Source organism: Aspergillus fumigatus, chromosome 5 (assembly GCF_000002655.1).
Source record: "Aspergillus fumigatus Af293 chromosome 5, whole genome shotgun sequence".
NCBI classification, from domain to species: Eukaryota; Fungi; Ascomycota; class Eurotiomycetes; order Eurotiales; family Aspergillaceae; genus Aspergillus; species Aspergillus fumigatus.
In genome coordinates, this window is record NC_007198.1 from 1,515,999 (window position 1) to 1,536,483 (window position 20,485).

At 49.1% G+C, this 20,485-nt stretch overlaps 8 protein-coding genes across 8 annotated transcripts; 2 read left to right on the forward strand and 6 right to left on the reverse strand.

Moving 5' to 3' along the window:
- Nucleotides 1–9: 9 nt before the first annotated feature.
- Nucleotides 10–1,415, forward strand: AFUA_5G06310 (autophagy-related protein 101; the record flags this gene model as incomplete). Its single annotated transcript, XM_748909.2, has 3 exons — nucleotides 10–684; nucleotides 823–1,158; nucleotides 1,228–1,415. The coding sequence occupies exons 1-3, from the start codon at nucleotides 606–608 to the stop codon at nucleotides 1,413–1,415; spliced, it is 603 nt and encodes a 200-aa protein (XP_754002.2). The 5' UTR covers nucleotides 10–605.
- Nucleotides 1,416–2,036: 621 nt separating this feature from the next.
- Nucleotides 2,037–3,333, reverse strand: yop1 (putative membrane biogenesis protein (Yop1); the record flags this gene model as incomplete). The annotated part of the gene is made up of 6 exons (XM_748908.2): nucleotides 3,036–3,333; nucleotides 2,621–2,827; nucleotides 2,545–2,553; nucleotides 2,334–2,397; nucleotides 2,214–2,271; nucleotides 2,037–2,154 (listed from the first exon to the last, which is right to left on the reverse strand). The coding sequence occupies exons 1-6, from the start codon at nucleotides 3,087–3,089 to the stop codon at nucleotides 2,037–2,039; spliced, it is 510 nt and encodes a 169-aa protein (XP_754001.1). The 5' UTR covers nucleotides 3,090–3,333.
- Nucleotides 3,334–3,698: 365 nt separating this feature from the next.
- Nucleotides 3,699–9,227, reverse strand: AFUA_5G06330 (putative RSC complex subunit (Sth1)). The gene is made up of 4 exons (XM_748907.2): nucleotides 8,649–9,227; nucleotides 8,342–8,543; nucleotides 4,543–8,264; nucleotides 3,699–4,478 (listed from the first exon to the last, which is right to left on the reverse strand). Exons 1-4 carry the CDS (start codon nucleotides 8,739–8,741, stop codon nucleotides 4,248–4,250), a joined length of 4,248 nt encoding a protein of 1,415 aa, XP_754000.2. The 5' UTR covers nucleotides 8,742–9,227; the 3' UTR covers nucleotides 3,699–4,247.
- Nucleotides 9,228–9,272: 45 nt separating this feature from the next.
- AFUA_5G06340 (uncharacterized protein) lies at nucleotides 9,273–11,936 on the reverse strand. Its single transcript, XM_077804766.1, has 5 exons — nucleotides 11,208–11,936; nucleotides 10,970–11,137; nucleotides 10,785–10,900; nucleotides 10,444–10,724; nucleotides 9,273–10,390 (listed from the first exon to the last, which is right to left on the reverse strand). The coding sequence occupies exons 1-5, from the start codon at nucleotides 11,332–11,334 to the stop codon at nucleotides 9,772–9,774; spliced, it is 1,311 nt and encodes a 436-aa protein (XP_077660904.1). The 5' UTR covers nucleotides 11,335–11,936; the 3' UTR covers nucleotides 9,273–9,771.
- A 1,291-nt stretch (nucleotides 11,937–13,227) lies between these two features.
- mpt (putative DNA repair and transcription factor Ada) lies at nucleotides 13,228–13,914 on the reverse strand (the record flags this gene model as incomplete). Its single annotated transcript, XM_748905.1, has 1 exon — nucleotides 13,228–13,914. The coding sequence occupies one exon, from the start codon at nucleotides 13,912–13,914 to the stop codon at nucleotides 13,228–13,230; it is 687 nt and encodes a 228-aa protein (XP_753998.1).
- A 763-nt stretch (nucleotides 13,915–14,677) lies between these two features.
- Nucleotides 14,678–15,697, reverse strand: AFUA_5G06360 (60S ribosomal protein uL2; the record flags this gene model as incomplete). The annotated part of the gene is made up of 4 exons (XM_748904.1): nucleotides 14,678–14,815; nucleotides 14,887–14,972; nucleotides 15,051–15,542; nucleotides 15,649–15,697. The coding sequence occupies 4 exons, from the start codon at nucleotides 15,695–15,697 to the stop codon at nucleotides 14,678–14,680; spliced, it is 765 nt and encodes a 254-aa protein (XP_753997.1).
- Nucleotides 15,698–16,942: 1,245 nt separating this feature from the next.
- AFUA_5G06370 (uncharacterized protein) lies at nucleotides 16,943–19,200 on the forward strand (the record flags this gene model as incomplete). The annotated part of the gene is made up of 5 exons (XM_077804767.1): nucleotides 16,943–17,302; nucleotides 17,408–17,577; nucleotides 17,692–17,821; nucleotides 17,881–18,249; nucleotides 18,304–19,200. The coding sequence occupies exons 1-5, from the start codon at nucleotides 16,970–16,972 to the stop codon at nucleotides 19,198–19,200; spliced, it is 1,899 nt and encodes a 632-aa protein (XP_077660905.1). The 5' UTR covers nucleotides 16,943–16,969.
- Nucleotides 19,201–19,817: 617 nt separating this feature from the next.
- Nucleotides 19,818–20,477, reverse strand: AFUA_5G06380 (DUF1770 domain-containing protein; the record flags this gene model as incomplete). Its single annotated transcript, XM_748902.1, has 1 exon — nucleotides 19,818–20,477. One exon carries the CDS (start codon nucleotides 20,475–20,477, stop codon nucleotides 19,818–19,820), a length of 660 nt encoding a protein of 219 aa, XP_753995.1.
- Between the last annotated feature and the right edge of the window lie 8 nt (nucleotides 20,478–20,485).

The following is a 20,485-nucleotide window of genomic DNA, read 5'->3' on the forward strand; positions in this document are numbered from 1 at the left end:
ATTGCATTAGGATTTATATGCCTTGCTACATTACTCTATCATTTAGTAAGATAATCTCTACTTCTGAGCTATCCACAGACAATTAAAGTACCTGATTCTTCAGTAATCTCATTGCCCGCAACGTTTTGGCGGGGATCGCTTTCTACTGCTCCGTAGATAGCCCTCGTTGTCTTGTATGTATGGACTGGACTGTACCTTGGGTATAGATGTCGCTTTGCCTCTTTGACCCTTCTCCATCTCTTCTTAGACATTTGCAGTCATTCTGCTCTCATGGACCACATCATGCCTATTTTCCTCTCAGAATCATTCGACCTGAGCTTATCTTGTTCCTGAAAGACTCAACTGCAAATAGCTACCTATCACCTACCTTAGTCTTAACGTTACCCCCTCTCATACCACCATCCACCTGCCCTTCTTTCCCCCACGTCCAAGCCGTTGAATTGGGACTGGTCTCCGTGGTACAGGCTTAACAGCTTGCCGTCATACCTGGGTCATTCATTCATATCTTTATGCTTATTGCTTGCTCCCTTTCGCAGCAAAGAGGCAAGGCAGTGTCGGTAGTGCTAAGACATTTCTCTCCTTGATACCGTACAACCCCTGTGAGGATGGAGCCCCGCAGGACCCCTCCAGAGTACTTCCTGGAGATCTTCGCAGACACAACCACCGTGAGGGATATTCTAAAAGGTTTGTGAATCATGGATATCGGCTTGCCCTATTATCATCTATGTTCGCTATCCCCTATTGGCAACAGTCGTGTTGTCGCCAATTGCCCTGTCAACACCCCTGCGAAGTGCTTAGCTGACATCACTCCGTCCAAACCAGGCATCCTCAACCTCATCTTCTTCCACCGTTATTTCCCATCAATTCGACCGACAACCTTCGACGTCCTCGACTTCACCCTCCCCGCAATTGACGATGCAGAGCTCGAAACCCTGATCGAATCCCGCATCAGCGCCCTGGTCCGCCAACATACCTCCGCTACCAGTACGCATGAAGGCGGCGGCGGCGTACGCGGTCGCATCGCGGTCGAGTTTTACGAGAAGAAGCGCAAACGCTCCGGGGTGTGGTTCAGCGGGCTAGCGGGCAAGGGAGAAGAAGAAGTATGCTGGGAGGTGTGGAACCTAGATGTGACGATCGCCACGCCGCGGACAGAATCAGGTATCTACTTATAAACCCGATGCCTGCTGCTACAGGAAGAGAGAGTATAGGCTGATTATTCCCGCCCAGAACGCGCCAAAGTCCGCAAGGCGATGGAGAACATGCTCCAAAAGGCGGCGCTGAAGATCCTCGCCGTCGTCAATCGGGATAAAGATCACATTCCGCCGATCACCACCAGCGACTCTAACCCCTTTCCCTATCGAATCGTTCTGAATCCCCGCTCGGACGGCTGGCAGAACCGGTTCGGCTTGTACTAAGAACACTGCATCGACTTGGCTTCCTTATCACCAGATCTCTATGCAGGTATCCGCTGGTCTACGGCACCTGCATGGTTCAAGATCGACTCTCCTAAATAGATTGTCGTGATGCACCTGGAGTTGCGGAGTCAGTTGGATGGCATTTTTCTCTTGCGGCTGGTCGTTCGGTTATAAATGTACATCACCTACGTCATCACAACATTCAAAGTCATCTTCGCGACAATCATCATGAAGGCATTGGACCTTACGAATGAAAGCAAAGGACGGGTATGAGGAATGGCTAAAGATGCTGCTCAATTACCCAAAGAGGCATGATCGCGTTAGATATAAATTCATCCAAGGATAAGTATAGCCGTATCCTGTCCTTTTTTAACAGAAGCAACCTCCACCAGTCTACTCCTCCAATCATGACATGTGAAAGCACGAAGTAGAATATCACGGGTCCGCGCTCCTAACTCGACCCCAACATCTTAACCCACCACTATATCCGCTCACTCCGACAACTCGACTTTCGGATTGCGCCGCGCAGGCCAAAGGCAAGAATCGACGTTTTCTTTCGCAGCCTCTCCTTTGCAAGCCGCGACAGATTCTATATGCTAATACCGACACTTAGCAATGCATTTACTGCGACTTGGAGGCGGCATCAGCCTGAGCACGGAGGTTGGCTGAGGTAGATCCGCTGGTGAAAAAGCGGCCCAGCACAGGCTGGAGGAAAGAGTGGAAGACAACTTGAGCACCGCTGTAGATGACGAGTTAGCATGTTTTTCATAGTCGTCGTGTCCACCTGGGCAAGCATACTTGGTCTGAGGAAGAGACATCCACAGAATGAGGACGAACTTGAAGATGTAGTAGAAGGCTGTTTTCACGAATTAAAAACGTTCCAAGATCGGAAGAAAGTGACATATTGCATAAACTTACGGAACCAGTAGGCGGCGTTGATGGCACTCTCAACGACTGTCAGCAAGGCATAAACAACCCAGTACTATAATTGGCACGGTCAAGTCAGTCTCCAGTTGCTGATGACGGTGCATCATGTGCTATGAAACAGCCTAGGTTGTTCCTTAGCAAGAGGCGGGAAGATCGTCTCCGCCTCCAAGGTGCGATTGGGTCAACGATCACAAGCACATACCGTCAACCACTGCAGTGATCAGAAGACAGTCAGTCACGATTGTCCAGTCCTATCAATTAAGCGGGAAAAGACTCACCTGAGTATCATCTGCCTTGCCAGAGGTGAACAAGGCATTGAGAGAGTAGTAGCCAGGAATCAGGAAACCGGCAAAGTTGACGAGGAACTCGCCAGCAATGTTGAAGAAAACCAGGAAGGTGTAGATTCCGACCAGGCCGAGGATGACATAGACCTTAGGAACGGAGGTCTGGCGCTCCAAATTGTTGAGGACAGGGTACTTAGAGAGCTATAATAGCACCGCACAAACAATCAAGGGTTAGTGGCTTGTCCTTATTTTCTTTGCATTTCCGACTCGCTAAACAGAGAGACTCCTCAAGAAGAGAAAAGGCAAGGAGTGGATGAAGGATGACGAAGTAAAAGTAGTCGAAAGGCGTGCAGGATCTATCGTCACCAAACACACTAACAAAGCTGACGCACAATAACTAGTTACTTACCTCCTTGTCAAGCTGGGCTATGGTGTGCTGAGCACGATCCTGAAAAGAAGCCATTTTTGACGGATTTTGAGGGTTTAATGCTAAGTACAGGGTAGTAAAGGTGAAGGTGATGGTGAGGTGGGCTGAATATAAAGATGATGAAGGAAAGAGGAGACAGCAAGGGGAGATTGTTATCAGAGCTCAAGAGATTCGAATGGGTCAAGCTGGCGGTTAAGAGAAGGGCGCAAGATGGGGCATGACAGTGCGGTATGTCACGTGACTATGTGACGTCGAGTTCCAACCAAGCGGCATATGACGTGAGACATCATGGTAGAATAGCTTGTTTACTCTAGACAAAGCCCAAGTCACCTTGTAGCATGTTGTAGCATGTCATCAAGCTCTTGCAGACCAGGTCAGTAGTGACCCAAGTCATTCATGAATCGAGGGGGCTTCATATGTCCCTGTGATCTCAAGGGAAAAGACCCACCTGTAGTGATGCTTGAGATTTCGAGTGCATACGACAATATGCGCAAAGCTAGAGTACAATGCCATTGTTGACTGAGGTAGTTACTAGGCGAGGATCATCATAATCACAGGGGATCTTCAGGTGAGCAGATCGAACAGTGAATATCTACTGCGTGGTGTATGCTTTAATAAGTAGTGACAAGTCAGGCGACCAGGAGCCCGAGAGACAACTGATCGGAAGGATTATCTACGACAAATGGTTGTACCTAGAAGGCTAGAAGCGTCAAGCATCGGGAAAATCCAATTATTACCAACCCTCATTGGTGGTTGATTACAGCTGAAATGTCTCCAGTTTCTCCAAGACAAGTCCCTTGTTCCTTAAACGACAACAGAAGTAGTCAACAAGCTGAAATGAGAAACACTGAAGCAGCAGGACAGTTTTCGTCCTCAAGATATTTCAATAAGGCATAACACAAGGGGTAGAATAATAAAAGGGAGATGATAAACAAGACTAAGTCTCTAGTCTTGAAAAGCATTGCGCCATCAACCAACGTCCATTACGAGCCACCAAATCACAAAAACGCCTCCCAGGAGCGGGATATGGAGATGATAGAACTCGAAGCTAGAGAAATACATGTCAAAGGGGGAATTCGCAGACAGCATCAGACGGAAAAATACGGAAATCATATCTCCGCTTGTGACTTCAACGGACGTGATACGCAGACAATGATGCCCTGTCATAACCTAACCGAACCTCATTGGGTGGCATCATGCGTCTTCCGAGTCAGGGCCGCCATTTGAGGTGCCTACACTATCCCGGTTGCTATTGTTGAACGTGAGTTTCAACTTTGGTTGCGTCGGAGTGGCAGCGACAGGCGTCCCTGTAGACAGTGCGGGAGCAACAGAGGCAGCATTGCCTGCCGATGACAGAGAATCGTCGAAATCGGCAAATTGTGGGTAGTCTTCAGTTTCTTTCCTCAACACCTCGACACATTTCGCCTGTCTAACAGTCAGCAACCTATGAGAGCAAAAAAACAAGTAAAGTGACAGAGGAAAAACTTACTTCAATATCGTTGGCATCCTGGAACAGGATGCTTCCATCTTCATTGTAGGTCCTGGCGTTCTGACACAGGAGGTGGATGTCATTTCGGAAGTCTTTTAGATTCTGATATTCCTCGCGGTTTATCTTCTTCCTGATCATCTCCATGGCGATCGGGTTTTGAATAATCAGGTAATAGTCGGGATATTGTGATTTAGGAGGTGGCTTCATGAATGGCTCGATGATCGAGCGCGTAACCGGCCCGTCCTCGCTGTCGGATGAATCCGCTGGCAGCTCTTGCTCCATATCCATCAGCGCCTGGTATGCGGTGTTGAGGATCCGCTGGAGCGTGGCGCGGTCCTCGCTACTCAAGGTTTCCACAGGTTTCGGTTGTCTGCCTCTCTTGCGCTTCGGTTGCGGGGTTTCCTCAACGGGCTCCTCCGCCTTGCGTTTAGGCGCAGGACCCCTACGACCACGCTTCTTGGGCTGCGGGGTCTCCGAACTTTCGCGCGATGGCTCTGGCGAGGACTCAATGCCCATGGCTCTTTTCTGACGCTTCTCCTTATTCAAGCGGCGACGCTCGACTCTCGCTTCCTTTCGGGCGATAGCATTCTCGATCGTGTCATCATCGGCATCCACGGCCATAAGCCACTGTTCTTCGGTAAGACCATCGTCGTAGCGAGTAACTTTGCGTTCACGAGCTCCACGGCCGGTAACCTCAATGTCAATTTCTTCCTGGACGGGGTTTTCATCAGCAAGGTAGATGTCCGGGAGCTCGTCTTCTCCCATAAGACGAGGATACCGATGACCAGGGCCATATTGATCGTTCTTCTGGCGTTCCTTGTCAATGCGCTGGAAAGTAAGTAGCTCCTCGTCAGAGCGAGCCATGATGTCATTCAGGTCGTCGTCATCCATTTCGTCTTGTTCACCAAGCTGGTCAGCAGCCTCCGCACTTTCGAGAAGCGTTCGGAGGAGAGCATCGCGCTCTTCGTTTGTGGACTTGTTGTCGAACTTTCCGGCCTGGATGACCTTGCCATCCATGTCCAACTTGAACTGCGCACGCTCAAGGATTTTCTCTTCAACTGAATTTGAGCTGATCAGACGCAGGATGCGGACCTCGTTCTTCTGGCCGATACGGTGAGCACGATCCTGAGCTTGCAAATCTTGGTGAGGATTCCAGTCCGAATCGAAGATGATGACAGTGTCTGCAGTCTGCAGGTTGAGACCAAGACCACCGGCACGCGTCGAAAGCAAGAAACAGAAATACTCGGAGCCCGGCGCATTGAACAGCTTCAACAGGTCCGAACGATCATCGGACTTGGTTGAACCATCAAGACGAAGGTATTTCATACCCCGAAGGCGAAGGAAATCCTCCATAATGTTCATGATCTGAGTCATCTGGAAGAACATTAACACGCGGTGACCCGTGGCCCTGAACTTCGGGAGAATCCTATCCAAAAGTTCAAATTTGCCTGCGGTTCGCCAAATCAGATCGTTGGTCCCACGTCCCGGATTCATTTGATCCTCAACGGGCTCGAAAACGAATGGATGATTGCACAATTTTCTCAGCTGCATCAGCATGTTGCTCAAACCACGCATGCCAGTCTTGCCTCCTTTGCCATCACTGACAACCATCTTATTGTGCGTGACAAGCTGTTTATACAGCCTCGCTTGCAGAGCAGAAAAGCGACATTTGATGACACGCTCTTGCTTATCAGGCAGATCCTTCTCGACATCTTTCTTCAGACGTCTAAGCAGGAAGGGCCGAAGAACCTTGTGCAAACGACGAATGACCAGCAGCTGTTCTTCTTCGGAGAGTTCCATGCGGTCCTGGCCTCCAGTATTTGCAAATGGCGTGTTGAACCACTCATCGAACGACTTGACCGACTTGAAGATGTTTGGCAAGACGAAGTTAAGTAGCGCCCACAACTCGGGCAGATTATTTTGCAAGGGGGTACCAGTCAAAATCAGACGATAACGGCTCGTATAGTACTGAGATAAGGTGCTACTCAGCTTAGACTGTGTGTTCTTCATACGGTGACCTTCGTCAACAATCATGTGTGTCCACTTGATCTTGCTCAAGATCGGGCGGTCCTTGATGATGTATTCATATGTGGTCAACAGGACTTGGAAGTTACCCCAGCGGATTTGCTGCTGCTGCTGTTTGCGCGCATTTGGGGGTCCCTTGTAGACAACCCTGGAGACACTTGGCGCCCACTTTTCGAACTCCAGATTCCAGTTTGTCAGAGTACTGAGAGGCACGATAACCAAGAAGGGGCCGTTGTTCTTCTTCTTCTCAATAATGTATGTGATCAAACTGATGGTTTGAATAGTCTTTCCAAGACCCATCTCGTCTGCCAAAATACCATTCAGGTTGTTGTTGTAGAGCGAAATCATCCACTGCAGACCCTTCATCTGGTACTCCTTCAGGGTACCGCCAACAAGAATCTTAGGCTGTTCGGTAACCTCTTCCTTGATACGGTGAGCAACAGCATAGTAATCAATCTTCCGTCGGCCGCCCTCTTCGTCGTCATCGGATCCGACATCCTCTTCATCATCATCTTCGAAGAGATGCTCATCTTCCCCATACCGTTCAGCTTGGCTGCGTTGCTGCTCCTTGACTGAAGCAGCAAGTTGTTTGAGAAAGCCATCGGTCTGTTTGAGGAGGTGAGAGATACGCGAATCTTTGGCCTGTCCCAAAAGCTTCATGTAAGTCTCTTCATCGTTGGCCTTAAGAGCCTGAAGACGTTGTTTGGCAGTTCGTTCGACACGTTTCTGCTCCTCACGCTCCATATGCTGGTGGTGCTGAAGCATCATACGACCAAGCTTCTGCATACGCGTGCGCTGCTGGTTAGCGGCGTTCTGCAATTCAGCACCATGATTCAAAATGGCTTGTAGTTGATCGTATTGCTTCTTCTTCTCCCGAGTTTCGCGGGCATCGCGTTGCTGCTTCTCCAACTTCTCAGTGATTCGGGCTTCACGAAGAGACTGCTTCTTCATGCGACGGTGGCTAGATCGATTGGCAGTCATGCCGAGATTATCAAAGTGAAACATTTCATTCTGAATCTGTTTTCGGAAAAGCCTCTGCTTGGGCAGAAGATGAAGCATCTTGTACTCGATCAGTGCCTTAAGCTTCAGCGAGTCATCACCGCTGGGTGTATCACTCTTGCTCGTGTCCCACACACCAAGATTTGCGGGAAGCTCAGCGAGCTCAGCCTTTCGCGCATTGATTTTGTTGTAAAGGATCATCTCGCGGTCCTCACGTAGCTGCTCCAGGTCAATGCCGGGTGGCATCAGAGCAGGAATGCGCAGGCGGTTGGCGCGAGAAGCATGATCAGTGAAGCTGACACTCTTAGGGAAGAGTTCATAGGGCGACTGAAAGTTCTCATAGAAATCCTTGGACTGTGGTGCTACATCTGGGGTGGGCTGCTCCGATTTGGACTGAGTCACGTTTTCTAAGACGCTCTCTGCGCTTGCGATATCATCTGAGGGAGAAGGAGTCTGAGACTTTTTGGAGGCAAAAAGCTGCTGTTGGACGCGGGGGGGAATTGTGAGATTCTTGGAAAGTAACTTGAAGGCCAGAATCTGATTTCTGAGAGTTGTAAGCTGCTCCGCAGAGAAACTCCCACTGGCGACAGGTGCGCCCTTCTGAGCAGCAGCAGCAGGATTGGCAGGTTGTGGTTGAGCGGCAGCCGGTGTTGAGGCATCTTGCGTGGGACCCGAAGAGGGAATCGGGCCATTTCGACCTAAGTAGGGATAGAAAGGTCAGTAAAGAGGGAAGCAAAGTTTAGGTATAGGGATAGGGCTTGTAGAGCAATCTAACCATTGATACCATTTGCAGCGGCCGACTCCGGAGTCGCGCCGTTCAACTGCTGTTGACGATGTTGCGCTTGAAGTTGCTGCTGTGCGAATTGTCTTTGTTTTTGGTATACTTGCTGTCGCTGGACAGCAGCAAGTAGATTATGAGCTTTAAGGTATTCAGGGTCGTCGTGGCGAACACCCTGTTCCTGCATCTGCTTGAATTTCTAAGAAAAAGTTAGAAGCCATCCTATTTGAATATCAAAGACAAGACATGGCAAAATAACCAAGGCTTGTATCTTTCAATTATGAGAGGGGCGAAAACACCATACCTGGAGGACTTCTTGAATATGCTGCTGCGTCAAATTCGGCGGCAGGCTCATGTTTCCAGCCGCCATATTGGGCGCTGACTGGAGTGAAGCCATATTCAAGCGTGTAATCAATGTCTTACTTCATAAGCAGGACAAGGACGGTAATGGACGACTTGAACAACGACAAGACCCGCGACGGAATTGTGAAGAAACACGTAGGGGGAAGAGACTAGAAACAGAAAATGACAATTCGCGCCTGTGGGGCGACTGAGAGCGCAAATTGGCTAATGCGTAGTGAAAGACAACTCCTTCCGTCGATGAATGCGACTGAAAGCGACCTCTGTTTAATAGATTGCGACAGATTTTGTGATGTTTAGCATGGATTGGGGTGACCAACGGGCGGTAGGTGACAAAGCGAAGGCGAGCAAGAGGGTGGGGGAGGCTCAAAACACGATAGTGAAAGGGGAGAAAATGGCCTCAAATGAAGGGGGGGCGTTGAAAAAAAGCGCGTTGAAGACCTGTATGGATGAAATGGAGATGAAGGGGACGGATGTGTCGCGACTCTCCGTGCTGGTCGGGGAAACTGGCGGTGCTCAGCCTGTGCCTGTAACAGAGAGAGGTAGGCGGCGAGACGTTGGAAGAAGATTTCGTGTTGTGTCACGTGATATTCTATTACTCAGCTTCCCGGCGCATTCAGTCTTGGCGGCACATTCGCCACCAATCACAATAAACAGTTATGATACAGGATACCTACAGGGTGCTAACAGAATACAATCATCAAAGGACTAAGGTATTTATCCATATGAGCAAAATCCCATGATAAAGCACCATCCCTGGCCCCATTGTTCGAGTCTGGCTATATCACTGTATAGTGCGAGGTCGACGTCGAGCGCTGCTAGCCGTGAGGAACAGTGTGTACAGCATTGAAACAAATACACAAAACAATCAAAAGATAAAACTGGAACTTGTCTGTCTCATTTAAGTGACTCCTACGACGCAACGCTTTCCAGCAGCGTAGCAGCGCAAGTATTAAAATTTTCAGGAGCAGCATGAACGATCCGAACGCCTGTGCGAAATGACTGTGTTGATAAGTCGGACGATAGCCAAAGATTTTCTAACAGTCCTGGATAGTGGATGGCATTGTTCACGCATCTCCCACAGACAGCATGGGCCGTTTCATCGGAGGTGGCGGAGGCGGCTTCTTTGCTCGCGAGGGCGGGGGAGGCGGAGGACCTTTCTTGTTCAATGCCGAACCGTTCAAGGTCCCCGAGCTGGCCCTTCTGGAAATGATTTCCCCGTGTGAAGGAGGGCTAGATCGTCCCTGGTAGAACACGTCTGAATGAGAATTAACATGCGCAGTGGATTCTTCGTAAGCATCAGTATATGGGTTATCTGGCATCATGCTGACAGGCCGAGGCTGAGAGCTATCTCTGCGGGAGACCAGATTTTCACTGGCCGCTCGTGATTGCCAGGAAGACAAACCAGACGGCTGCAGGTGCCGCAATTGCGAAGGGCCCTCAAAAGTTGAGGTGCGGTTCAAAACAGGTCGCTGGTAAGGCGTCTCTGCTGGGTACGCTTCCCTCGCGGGCAGAGTTGGGGGAACAGATGAAGCATGACGGTCTGACCTAATGATCGGTCGGGGACTAACACCGTTTGTGAGCTCCTCATGCAGCGGCTCGTAGCGTTCATGGTGGGAATGTGCGGTATTGGAACGGGCACGCCCGGCGGTGCGACGACCATTTGGCGTTTGTGATTGGAATTGGCTAGGATCTGGGTCAGCTTCAAACACGCTTGTGTGCAAAGAGTTTTGACTCACTCTGCAGGCCAATCATTCTTAATTTGGAGAAGTACTTCTCGGCAGCGTTCGTGGTAATTGAGCTGGGCTTCGAGGAAGGCAGCCAAATCGGCGATATTTTCTACCTCCGCATCCTTGATATCGTACATCCGCCTGTAAACGTCCTCGTTGGCCTCTTCGTACTTGACCTTCTGGGTACGCAATTCTTCTTCAACGCGAAAGTCCTCTTTCTTCGCTTTCTGCATCTTAGAAAGTGACGTATCGTACGCCAATCGTCGGCTGTCAAGCTTCTTGCGGGCAGCCTGCTCGTGTCGTTAGAATGGTGTTCGTAACGAATAGAGTCATACAGAGGGAAACCGTACCTGATATTCTTTCAACTGGGCTAGAGATCGTTCAAGGGACTCAAGATACGTGGCAGTAGCCTGTGAGATATAGGTTTCCTGCACACGAGCAATCCGCTCCTCTGCCCTCCCAAACACTATTTGGTAGAAAACAACGTCAGAAAGCCAATCGCTTGTGAAGCAGCAGGAGTGGCATGGTCGCTTACTCGTCAAACAACGGCCATATTCGGAATTGGCATCGAAATCCTCCCCATGGCTGACCATGCTGCTACCCAAATGAGCTATAGGCAGCGTTTTCTCCTTGTCATCTCCTTCGCTGCGCTTGGAGATGGACTTTAAATAAGCAGCCAAGGATTTATGGATACGGTCGACCCCTAGAGTGTGAATAGTTTCAGCGAAAAGCAACATGAGAAAACCAGCGCATTGGAAGCAAATCTTGCCCACCCTCATGTTTCACATTCATTTCGGTCTCCAGTGCTTTGAAGTCATCGGAGAGATTAGTCTTGACTTCGCCGCCCATCCTCTCGCCTGCCCATTGCTTGAAGCGGTCGAGTTTTTTATTGACGTTCATTTTGGCTGAATATGTAGGAAAAATAAGTGTAGACGAAGCGCTATGATGGAGAAGAGCACGTCGACGGGAAAACGAATGAGACTTCCTTTAATTAGATGTAGGAACCGAATGCGGCGGTTGCAGGTGTACAGACGGTAGTCCGTTCTGGTGAGTGACTACGCAATGAGAGACAGCAGCTGGAATAGTGTAAAAGTCATGGATTGAATACCGGCAGCTTCCGGTGGATTTGAGGCATATGTTGACACTGAGTGAAACGGTAATGGGACTGGTTTTTTTGGGCAGAAGAACAGGAGGTTGGGAAGGTAGAAATCAGGACGATGTCCTCGTGGGTGGGAATGCTTGGGAATTAATGAAGAGCAGGCAACTCGCCAACGGGGTTAATGAATGTTATTATCAAATTTTAATCAATCTAAATAAATAAAAGTTCTATCCCTACAATCATTATTCGTTAGGAGCAGAATGTAAATGATTAATTGGATTTAATTTCCCCATGGTGGCCGAAGAATGCCATTGTGAGTCTGTGACAGAAGTGCCAATGGCAACTGTCTGAATGCGCCACTTTCCAGGTACAAAACTCCAGGAGTCCAGAACAAATCAGTAACCATCCCTCCCCACCACCCGCCAGTTCCTTCTCTCCCCTCTTGGCAGGATTGTCTCATCTGGTCTCAGACCTTCACATTGCGTGGATGACAAGCGGAGTTGATACGGTGATACCAAAGTGTGATTAATACCTAGGTAATACCTTAGTGGACTTCTACTTGTGACACCTTGCTAGATGTGGTCTATCATCATAACATGAAACAATGATTGACCGAACCATATAAGTACTTAGCTGTAGATCACCTAATAGGAAAAGGTCAGTGGATGTTTTCATTCAGATAGGTACCCGTTGATATCTTGGACTCCTGAAACCTGGTTATCTGAAACTTAGCTTCTCAGTTAGCATGGGACTTTGTACAGTTATTGTTAGGCTTTAGACATCGGCCATGGTCGTATCTGTCTACGGAGTACAGAGTAACCGTACACGCGTTAGTGGGTCGCTTGTGGGACGGTGTCGAGGATGACAGAACCTTAGTGGTGGATTCCAATTTCGGAAATTCAAAGTGGATGGAGCTATGCCCCGATACTATTTACGGAACAAGATCAAACTATCCGTATCTATGCATACAGTACTCCAAACGCCTCATGAGGTAAGGGGAGAACCAGGGACTGGAACAATGTACGGTCCAAGGCGGAAGTATATTTAAAGTTGGTGTATTGGTAGACTTGAGCCTCGAGGAAACTAACGGCGATTGCATGAACTTCACTATCCAACGCCCGTAATTCATGGGAACCCGGAGCCGCAAGCCTGTAAATTAATGGAAAATATATCGAACATTGCAGTGTAGATGTACAACAGTTGTTCACTTTCCCCTGATTAAACTCTGCTAAGCTAGAGACTCTACAGAGTAGTATGCCATGCATTCTTAAGAAAACCTATTAATAACTTATATGCTATGTATATTCTACCATGAAAGTCCATTGTATCTATTGCATCTCAAACTATAAATAGGGTGAAGCTCACAAAGTGCCCACGCTGTACACCAATACGTAACCTCTAATCGTCTTCCAACCTCAGCGCAAAGAAGTTCTATGATGTCAGAGATACAAGGAGTTAAAACATACAGACAGGCTTTCCCTATACCCAGCGGAATTTTGCAGATCTCAAGTTGACTCTCACCTGAGTAATGCATCATCGACCGCATGTCATGTTCAAGATAATAAGCCAAAGGCTAACTCATCCGATGTTAAATCATAGAATCGCCGTCTTACGATCTCAGGGCTTTCTAGCACTGGAGGTTGAAGGCAGAAGCAGAGCATTATGGCCTTGATTAAAATGAACGAGCTTGATAACTATTGTACTTCGTCTGGCCAAAGAATATACTCATTCTCTGCAGCTATCATAGCATCAAAGTCATTCCAAATAACAGCATCCGTGGTGGTCGGAGCATGGGAGTCATCTAAACCGCCCAAGAGGTCAGGGTCATAGCAGACGCCATCGTCGCAAAGCGGCCGGTTCAGACTCCAATCCTCGCCTAGGCCAGAGTCAACCGACGCATTTCGGTTCCGACAATCTTGAGCGGCAGCCGAGTATTGCCCCGGCGTAACGCCCATGACCTTTTTGAATACGCGGTGGAAATGACTGGGTGTCAGATTTGCTTCACTGGCCAGCTTCTGAAGCGTTGGTTTGCAGCCATTCAGGACTTCCAAATTGATCGTTTCACAAGCCTTTTGTATCAACTGGACCTGTGGGTTTGCCGCCCAGTGCATTTCTGGTTTGCAGCGCTTACAGGGCCTGAAACCTGCTGATTCTGCCTGTGAGGGCGTGTCATAGAATCTGACATTGGCCCGGCGGGCAAGACGAGCCGGACAGGATGGACGGCAGTATATTTTTGTCGTTAGGACGGCGTAGACGAATGTATTGGCCGTTGCATCGCGGTTCACAACTGCTTGCCAACGCGCAGCAGCGGATGTGGACGGAGCGGCTCTAGGCAGCGGAAGTATTTTCGGGGCATCATTTGAATCATCGACCACATGCATTTTGAGGTATTACAGACAATAATGGGATGAAGAGTAACCCAGGACATTAGTGATGGGTTATGGGATTTTTGCAACACTTGGGATTGTTGATTGAATACGACAACTTGAACCCTCTTTGTGCAGTCTGCGCTGCTGATTGGCCACTTTGAGAGCAGACCCTCGTTTCCATCAGTTGCCAGGATTGGAACCAACCACCACGGTGCCTTAGGTAGGTAACCGATCTCACTCATCTGTATCCACACATAATTAGTGAGATTGAGCATGTGGTCATTTGAAAAGAGGAATGCAAGGGCTGGCTCTTATAGAATATCGGCAAGTTCAGGTCGGAGGATAACAGGAGTCGAGTGAAACTCGGCCTTATATCTCGGCTACAAACGTTGGATGGGGTTAACTTGTGAGGGATAGTCGATTCTCTACTGGAAGCTCTGTCCTGAAGGTTAAATGTGCAGACTCTAGAAGTCTGATACCGCACGAAGGTTCGTCCTGGTGAATACTGAATGAACGAGAAAAGGGAATTTTCATTGATTACCACGACGTTCTCTCGCTCTTGCTGAGGCACGTGTCATGTAATGCATCCCAAGACATTGGATTCCAACCCATTTTGGTTTTGATCTTTTTGGTCATCATGAGAAAATTTTGGCCACAACCTTAATTCGCTAAGGACGTGTGGAAGGTAATCCGCAGTCGCCTAAGTACATATGTCTCATAGCAGAAGAGCATTTTCAACCCGTCAAAAAGAACAAAACTCCGCACAAGATCACATTTATTCCTTGGTCTTCTGGGTACCGCGGAGCAGACCAGTTCTCCGGGCAGCAATAAGACCGGCTTTTTGACCGTGGGCGGCGTAGCGAGAGATGGTCGAGGCCTTACCGATGTGCTGGTGGTTACCACCACCGTGAGGCTGCAGAGAGAATTCTTGTCAGGTGTTGTTCGAGAAAAAAATATATAAAACAAGCCAAAGGGAGATCTTACGTGATCGACAGGGTTCATGGCAACACCACGAGTCTTGGGCCAAGAGTTGCGCTTGACAGCGAACTTGTGCTTGGCACGAGAAGCCTCTGTAGATACTCGTTAGCAACGACGCCTTTCATACACTTTCCATACCAAGAGAGAGTTTGCGAGTCGGAGTAACATACTGAGCAGAGGCTTGTCGGTACGACCACCACCAGCGACGATACCAACCATACCACGAGCGGTGCTCTTTACAACCTTCTTGGCACCACTGGGGAGCTTGATTCTGGTCTTGCCCTCCTCAGGGTTGTGGCCAATGACGGTAACGTAGTTTCCAGAGGTACGACCAAGAGCACCACGGTCACCAGACTTCTCCTCAACATTGGTAACGACAGTACCCTCAGGGACAGAGGCTAGAGGGAGGATGTTGCCGACAGTCAGGGCAGCGTTCTTTCCGGCGTAGATGAATTGACCAGTGTACATGCCCTCGTTGGCGATGAAGGTCTCGGTAACCATCTTGAACTTGTAAGGGTGACGGAACTGGACCTTAGCGAGAGGAGCACCACGGCCGGGGTCGTGAATGATCTCCTTCACAACACCCCTGACATATCCATGGCGCTCAGCGTAGTCGAGCGTGCGGAACTGGGCAGGAGCCTTGTTGAGACGGGTGTGAGCCGCTGAGGACGGAAAAAGATATCAATCAGCATTCTGGATTCTCGAGTGTAAAAAGTTCCTGCAAAGTCTCGCATGCAGGAATATTCATTTCATTGCGGTCGCACTCACTGAAAATGGATCCACGACCCTTCCTCTGATTGCGGATCACACGACCCATGGCGACTTTCTATATGTTGAAACCTTTGCGTTAGTACTCAAAAGAAAGCCCGCCGGCGACCGTTGGTGGGAGTTTATCAATTGCTCGTACCTCAAATCGAAAATGGGCTTGTCGGGTTGGTGTTGAGAATTCGTCGGAGGATGGGCTGTGTGGGCTTTAGGGCGAGATCGCTAATCTAACCGAGTTGGCGCTAGCGCCATTTTGGGCCCTACAGCGGCTGTGATTTACGCGCGGATAACGTGACGGTCTTGACCTACGTGTAGGTAGGCCTCAAGGAATACAAACCATCATTTGGTGCCGTTTTTCCAACCCGTGGAATAATGGTCCTTCTAGGCGTGTGTCTTCGTGGCCCATCATCTTTCATTGTAGATGGATTGTTCAATAAAGATTAACGCCATCCTCGATATAACCAACATTGGAGTTTGGTGCAGTTTTCCTACAGTTTCACTTGGGCGACCCCTGGCCGAATCTCTTCGCTTAAATAATTCATAGGAATTCGTTTCAAAAGGATCCCATGATGAGATGCATTTGCGCTTACTTCCTCTGACAAAATATGTGTCCTTTGGGGTACCGGAGTAAGCTGAGCTTCATTGACATGGCGAATCCTGCCCCAACCCCTCATTTATCCCTCATAATCTCTGGATAATATCAGATTATTGACAGTAGCCTTCAGGCACGACTCTCAGTTAAGGATCAGTATTGTGCCGCCATTTTGGGGCCAATAGGAATTCCGATGGGCATATGTCATTGACAGGCCGAAGCAGTTGAGAGATTTGCCACAATGCATCTCAAATCTTTGAGGATTTCGGTATCTTCAGAAAGTTATTCTAGTCTTTTGACAAGAAGACAGAATGCCTGCATCCGATATGCTTTTCAGAGGGAGGAAGATTAGATATGTTTGGAGTATGTCTAAATCGTTCTCCTTCCTGTACGTCCTCCTTGACGGCTCACCTTGTGATGCTTCGAGTGGCCCTGGTTGATCAAACTGATCATGTTCTTCAATCGATCTTCATTGTTTTCATTGTCTTTCATGGAGTGTAAACCTTCCTGGCTACACTTAGTGTTCAATCCTAGGGAACGCTCCTGCGATGACGCACATAATCTGCTTCAGTATCTCAGTTCCCTAGGCTCAGCTGTATGATTTTATGAATGGTGCACTTAGAATCTATACCTTTATAGCACCGATAGCTATCTTTGAGCGAATTCATAGGAGATTAGAGTGTTCCTGCCCAGAAACTAGTCACCGCCTGATATTAACTGGTACCACTGATAATGCCGGACAGCCCAGGCGCGTGGAAGCCGCGCTTCAACCGAGTAGCGTCAGTAAGGGAACTTCTTCGCGGCGCGGACTTGTCCACCGTCACCTCGCCCTCGAAAGCATCACATCGAGCCAACACCCCGATCATGTCGAACATGTCTCTTTCTGACTCAGATCTTTCGTCGCTATCGTCAGCGCCTCCTTCAGAAGATGAAGTTGGTCCTATGGCTCTCGATGAGCCTGTTGGCATCACCAAGTACTTCAAGAAGGAATCCGAGTCTCCGCCGCCGAAACGGGAGCCCTCACCACCTCATGAATATGTTCTAGCTGATAATCCAGACATTGCAGTAAGTTTAGACAGTCACTTGAGCTTACAGAAGCTTCGATCGACAGTCTAACGCGTTAAACTATCCGCTACTGCGTCTTTTTGTTAACTTGTCGCAACTTTATAGTTCATTGTGATGTTCCGCGCGCGTTTCCATGAGGTCTTCCCGCGATCGACGCCACACTTTGGACCCCAGGATATTGAGAGAGGTGTCGTGGAGCTTCCACCAGGCGATTATATTGAGAGGCTATTGTGTGCATTGCTTGGTCTCGTGCTGAATCGGAAGAAAGACGTTGAGTATGCGCGCCTGGTCCCTACACTATCAGAGCGCTACCACACCGTTTATCCCTCATGCCTGTGCAAGGCTTTTGCGACCAGATAGAGGGCTAACTATTTGACGCTGATTCACAGCCGAGCCCATTACCAGCGACCTCTTGAAGAGGCAATTCAAACACATGCCTCCCAATGGCCGAAGGCTTGGCAAGGAAAAAATCCCCTTCATGGGGGTCGCACCTTTGCAACAATGTCACCCGAAGAACGCGTATGCCAATGCGATGCGAATAATTCATTACAAGTTCAAGGCACTGATAATTTGAATAGTTGACCTTGTTGAAGTCGCTGATTCTCTGGTCCCTTTCTTCATCTGAAGCGGTTCAAGCCAAGATTAAGGAATCCTACAAGCAAGCTCGCCATGAGGACGATCTGAACCAGCCGCTTTCAGTCCAACCGTGGGGCCGTGACGGCCTGAAACGTCGGTACTGGCTGGTCGAGGGTTTGGATGATACACATTTCAGGTTGTATCGCGAGAGCAACCCTGCGCTTAAGAACGTTACGTGGTGGAGTGTAGCCGGGACTATACCCGAGTTGAAAGCTGTCGCAGACAAGCTGGATGGAGAGAAGAGTACACATTCAAAGAAGCTCAGTGAGCGGATCAAGAATGCCATACCTCGGTTTGAGGGCTCAGAGGAGGTAAGCTGCTGTCGCCCACGCCTGTGCTCTAACCTTTCAGTGACAATTCGAAAGAAACGTAAAAGACGAGACTATCGCATTGCCCGCAAAGCCGCCTTCGCTCGACCAGAGCCCGGGTTTTCACTGTACGAAGGCCGCACTCGTGGCAAGAAGCTCAAGTACACATATTCAGATGACGAGGATATCTTTTCCGACGAGTTTCCCTCGACAAGACGATCGACACGGAACGCTTCCGGAATCTCGACACCTGCAGAACCCGCGGGACCCAGATATACAGCAAGTGGCAGACAGATACGCGCACCAGCGGGTGGTCTGTATGGCGAGAGCCTCCTTAGTGGCCAGCGCGGGGAGGTGGACGAAGAAACTGGTAGGCCCCGAAGGACTCGGGGGACTCGCGCAAATGGCTATACGGACTACAACATGGACGAGGAGTCGGATGCTGGTCACTCCAGTGGAAACGAATGGCAAGGGGGCGAGGAAGAGGAAGACAATGATTTCGAAGGCGACGACGAAGGCGATTTGAGTGGAGACGAGTCGATCATAAACGGACAAGATCGGAGTCTGGTGGTGCAGTTGAGATACGGCAAGGGAAAAGTACCAAGCAGCCCTCACGGGTCTGTCGAGGAGCCGCCAGCGGAGAAACTTGAAAGTGCGCATGCAGACACAGCAGACCCATCAACGGCCCCTGAAACCCAGCCTATGAGTCTAGTGCTGGACTCTGAGACCAACAGACAGAACGGTACCGCAGAGGCGCAAGCTCCGACTGTGGATGTCCGGAAAATGCCCAGCGTTGTGCTGATGAACACAGCTACTGATGAGCAGAAGAACAATCCGCTGAATGAGCTTAACGGTCAACAGCAGGAGACGCGTGACGGTGGTGAACAGCCTTCCGGAACCGAATTGTCGCCAAATCAAATAGCTCCTGTCAACGCTCCAAATGAGACGGGGTGAGATTCCTTGAATGACAGCTACTTCACGTTTCTTACCAAAAGCGATGTCTTCTCGACACTTGACTAGTGTCCTGTGGCGCAGCGTTGCCATTTCGAAAAGATTAATACGAATTCAGGCAAAACAGGAGTTTATTTCCATCGAGAGTTTGTCAGGCATTTGTTGAGCAGTATGTTCATGGTCAAAGGTCCATCTGACTTGCAGTTCGCAATGGGTCTTATAGCAGGATGATTGTATATGAGGCTCAGGGGACGTGTCACACCGAGCCCCAGAACTCGGCGCCACTGATTCAGGCGCAATGACTAGTGCTGGTTCAAAAAGCTGAATGTATATTAGTTTGAAGGCGAAATGAAACGCATTAAAGATTAGACGAGAATCGTGAAGTATGGTTCCACGTTTTGCTTGCATATGGACTATGTTATGCAATATGAAGACATTGATAATGAAGTAAAGAACGCCAAATCCCTAACTCCAATAATGCAACCCAAGTTCCCGTCGCAATATGGGAAAAGCTGATTTTAAGAGACTAGTCTGCACCCGCATTCGAGAATTGCGCCGTGTAGAACTGTAAGAACTCCGAGAACGTCAGCAGCAGATCTACTTGATTCTTGAACTGTATCTCAGAAGTAGGCATAATCTCGCGCCAATGTCCCGTTTGACCGCATTGAAAGATGTGCACTTACGTCTTCAACCTTGGCAGCAAGTCGAGGGTCCTTTGTTGTACTCAGAGGAGGAAGCTTCCAATTATTGACTTCGTACCACCACCTTCGCAGCCTGCTACCGAGCGTCTGGCCACTGAGAGAAGCTGTGCGGTTCCAGTAACGCCAGCCAGAAAGCGCAAGCGTCCAAAGAGTACCCTGGATGAGTGGCAGAAGAACCTGACAGTTTGCAACCCATTTCATCAGTATTAAATTGAATTCGATTCTTATAGCAACAATGAGATCTCTCAACTCATTGTCGAGTATCCGTACCTGGTCCCGAATGGTAATCCATGCAACTCGTCCCCATGTATCGGCACCTCGCAAGCTGGCGAGATAGCTCTGTTCGAAACGCAGATCGGGCAAAGGAGGAAGAGTATGGCGACGTGAAACGGGTCTAACCATACGACTAGGATCAACAATATCGGAAGGGATGCTGTCAGCCTCGGAGGAAGAGCGTCGTGCCACTGGTCGCTTCTCCGAGGCGGCTGTTGGAGGATTGATGTCGTGTCTCGGGGATGGATCCCGCTTGATTGAGGCGGTTTGGATGGTTTCTGCCAGTTCCAAAGCTGGGTCGGTCATTTTGAGAG

What these genes read in the sequence shown, in the direction of transcription:
- AFUA_5G06340 (XM_077804766.1), bottom strand. Translation starts at nt 11,334, where the DNA reads ATGAACGTCAATAAAAAACTCGACCGCTTCAAGCAATGGGCAGGCGAG. An exon ending in AATGAATGTGAAACATGAGG is followed by an intron (nt 11,138 to 11,207) that starts GTGGGCAAGATT and finishes TTCACACTCTAG; the next exon opens with GGGTCGACCGTATCCATAAA. An exon ending in CCCAGTTGAAAGAATATCAG is followed by an intron (nt 10,725 to 10,784) that starts GTACGGTTTCCC and finishes CGACACGAGCAG; the next exon opens with GCTGCCCGCAAGAAGCTTGA.
- AFUA_5G06330 (XM_748907.2), bottom strand. Translation starts at nt 8,741, where the DNA reads ATGGCTTCACTCCAGTCAGCGCCCAATATGGCGGCTGGAAACATGAGC. An exon ending in ATATTCAAGAAGTCCTCCAG is followed by an intron (nt 8,544 to 8,648) that starts GTATGGTGTTTT and finishes ACTTTTTCTTAG; the next exon opens with AAATTCAAGCAGATGCAGGA. An exon ending in CGCTGCAAATGGTATCAATG is followed by an intron (nt 8,265 to 8,341) that starts GTTAGATTGCTC and finishes ATCCCTACTTAG; the next exon opens with GTCGAAATGGCCCGATTCCC.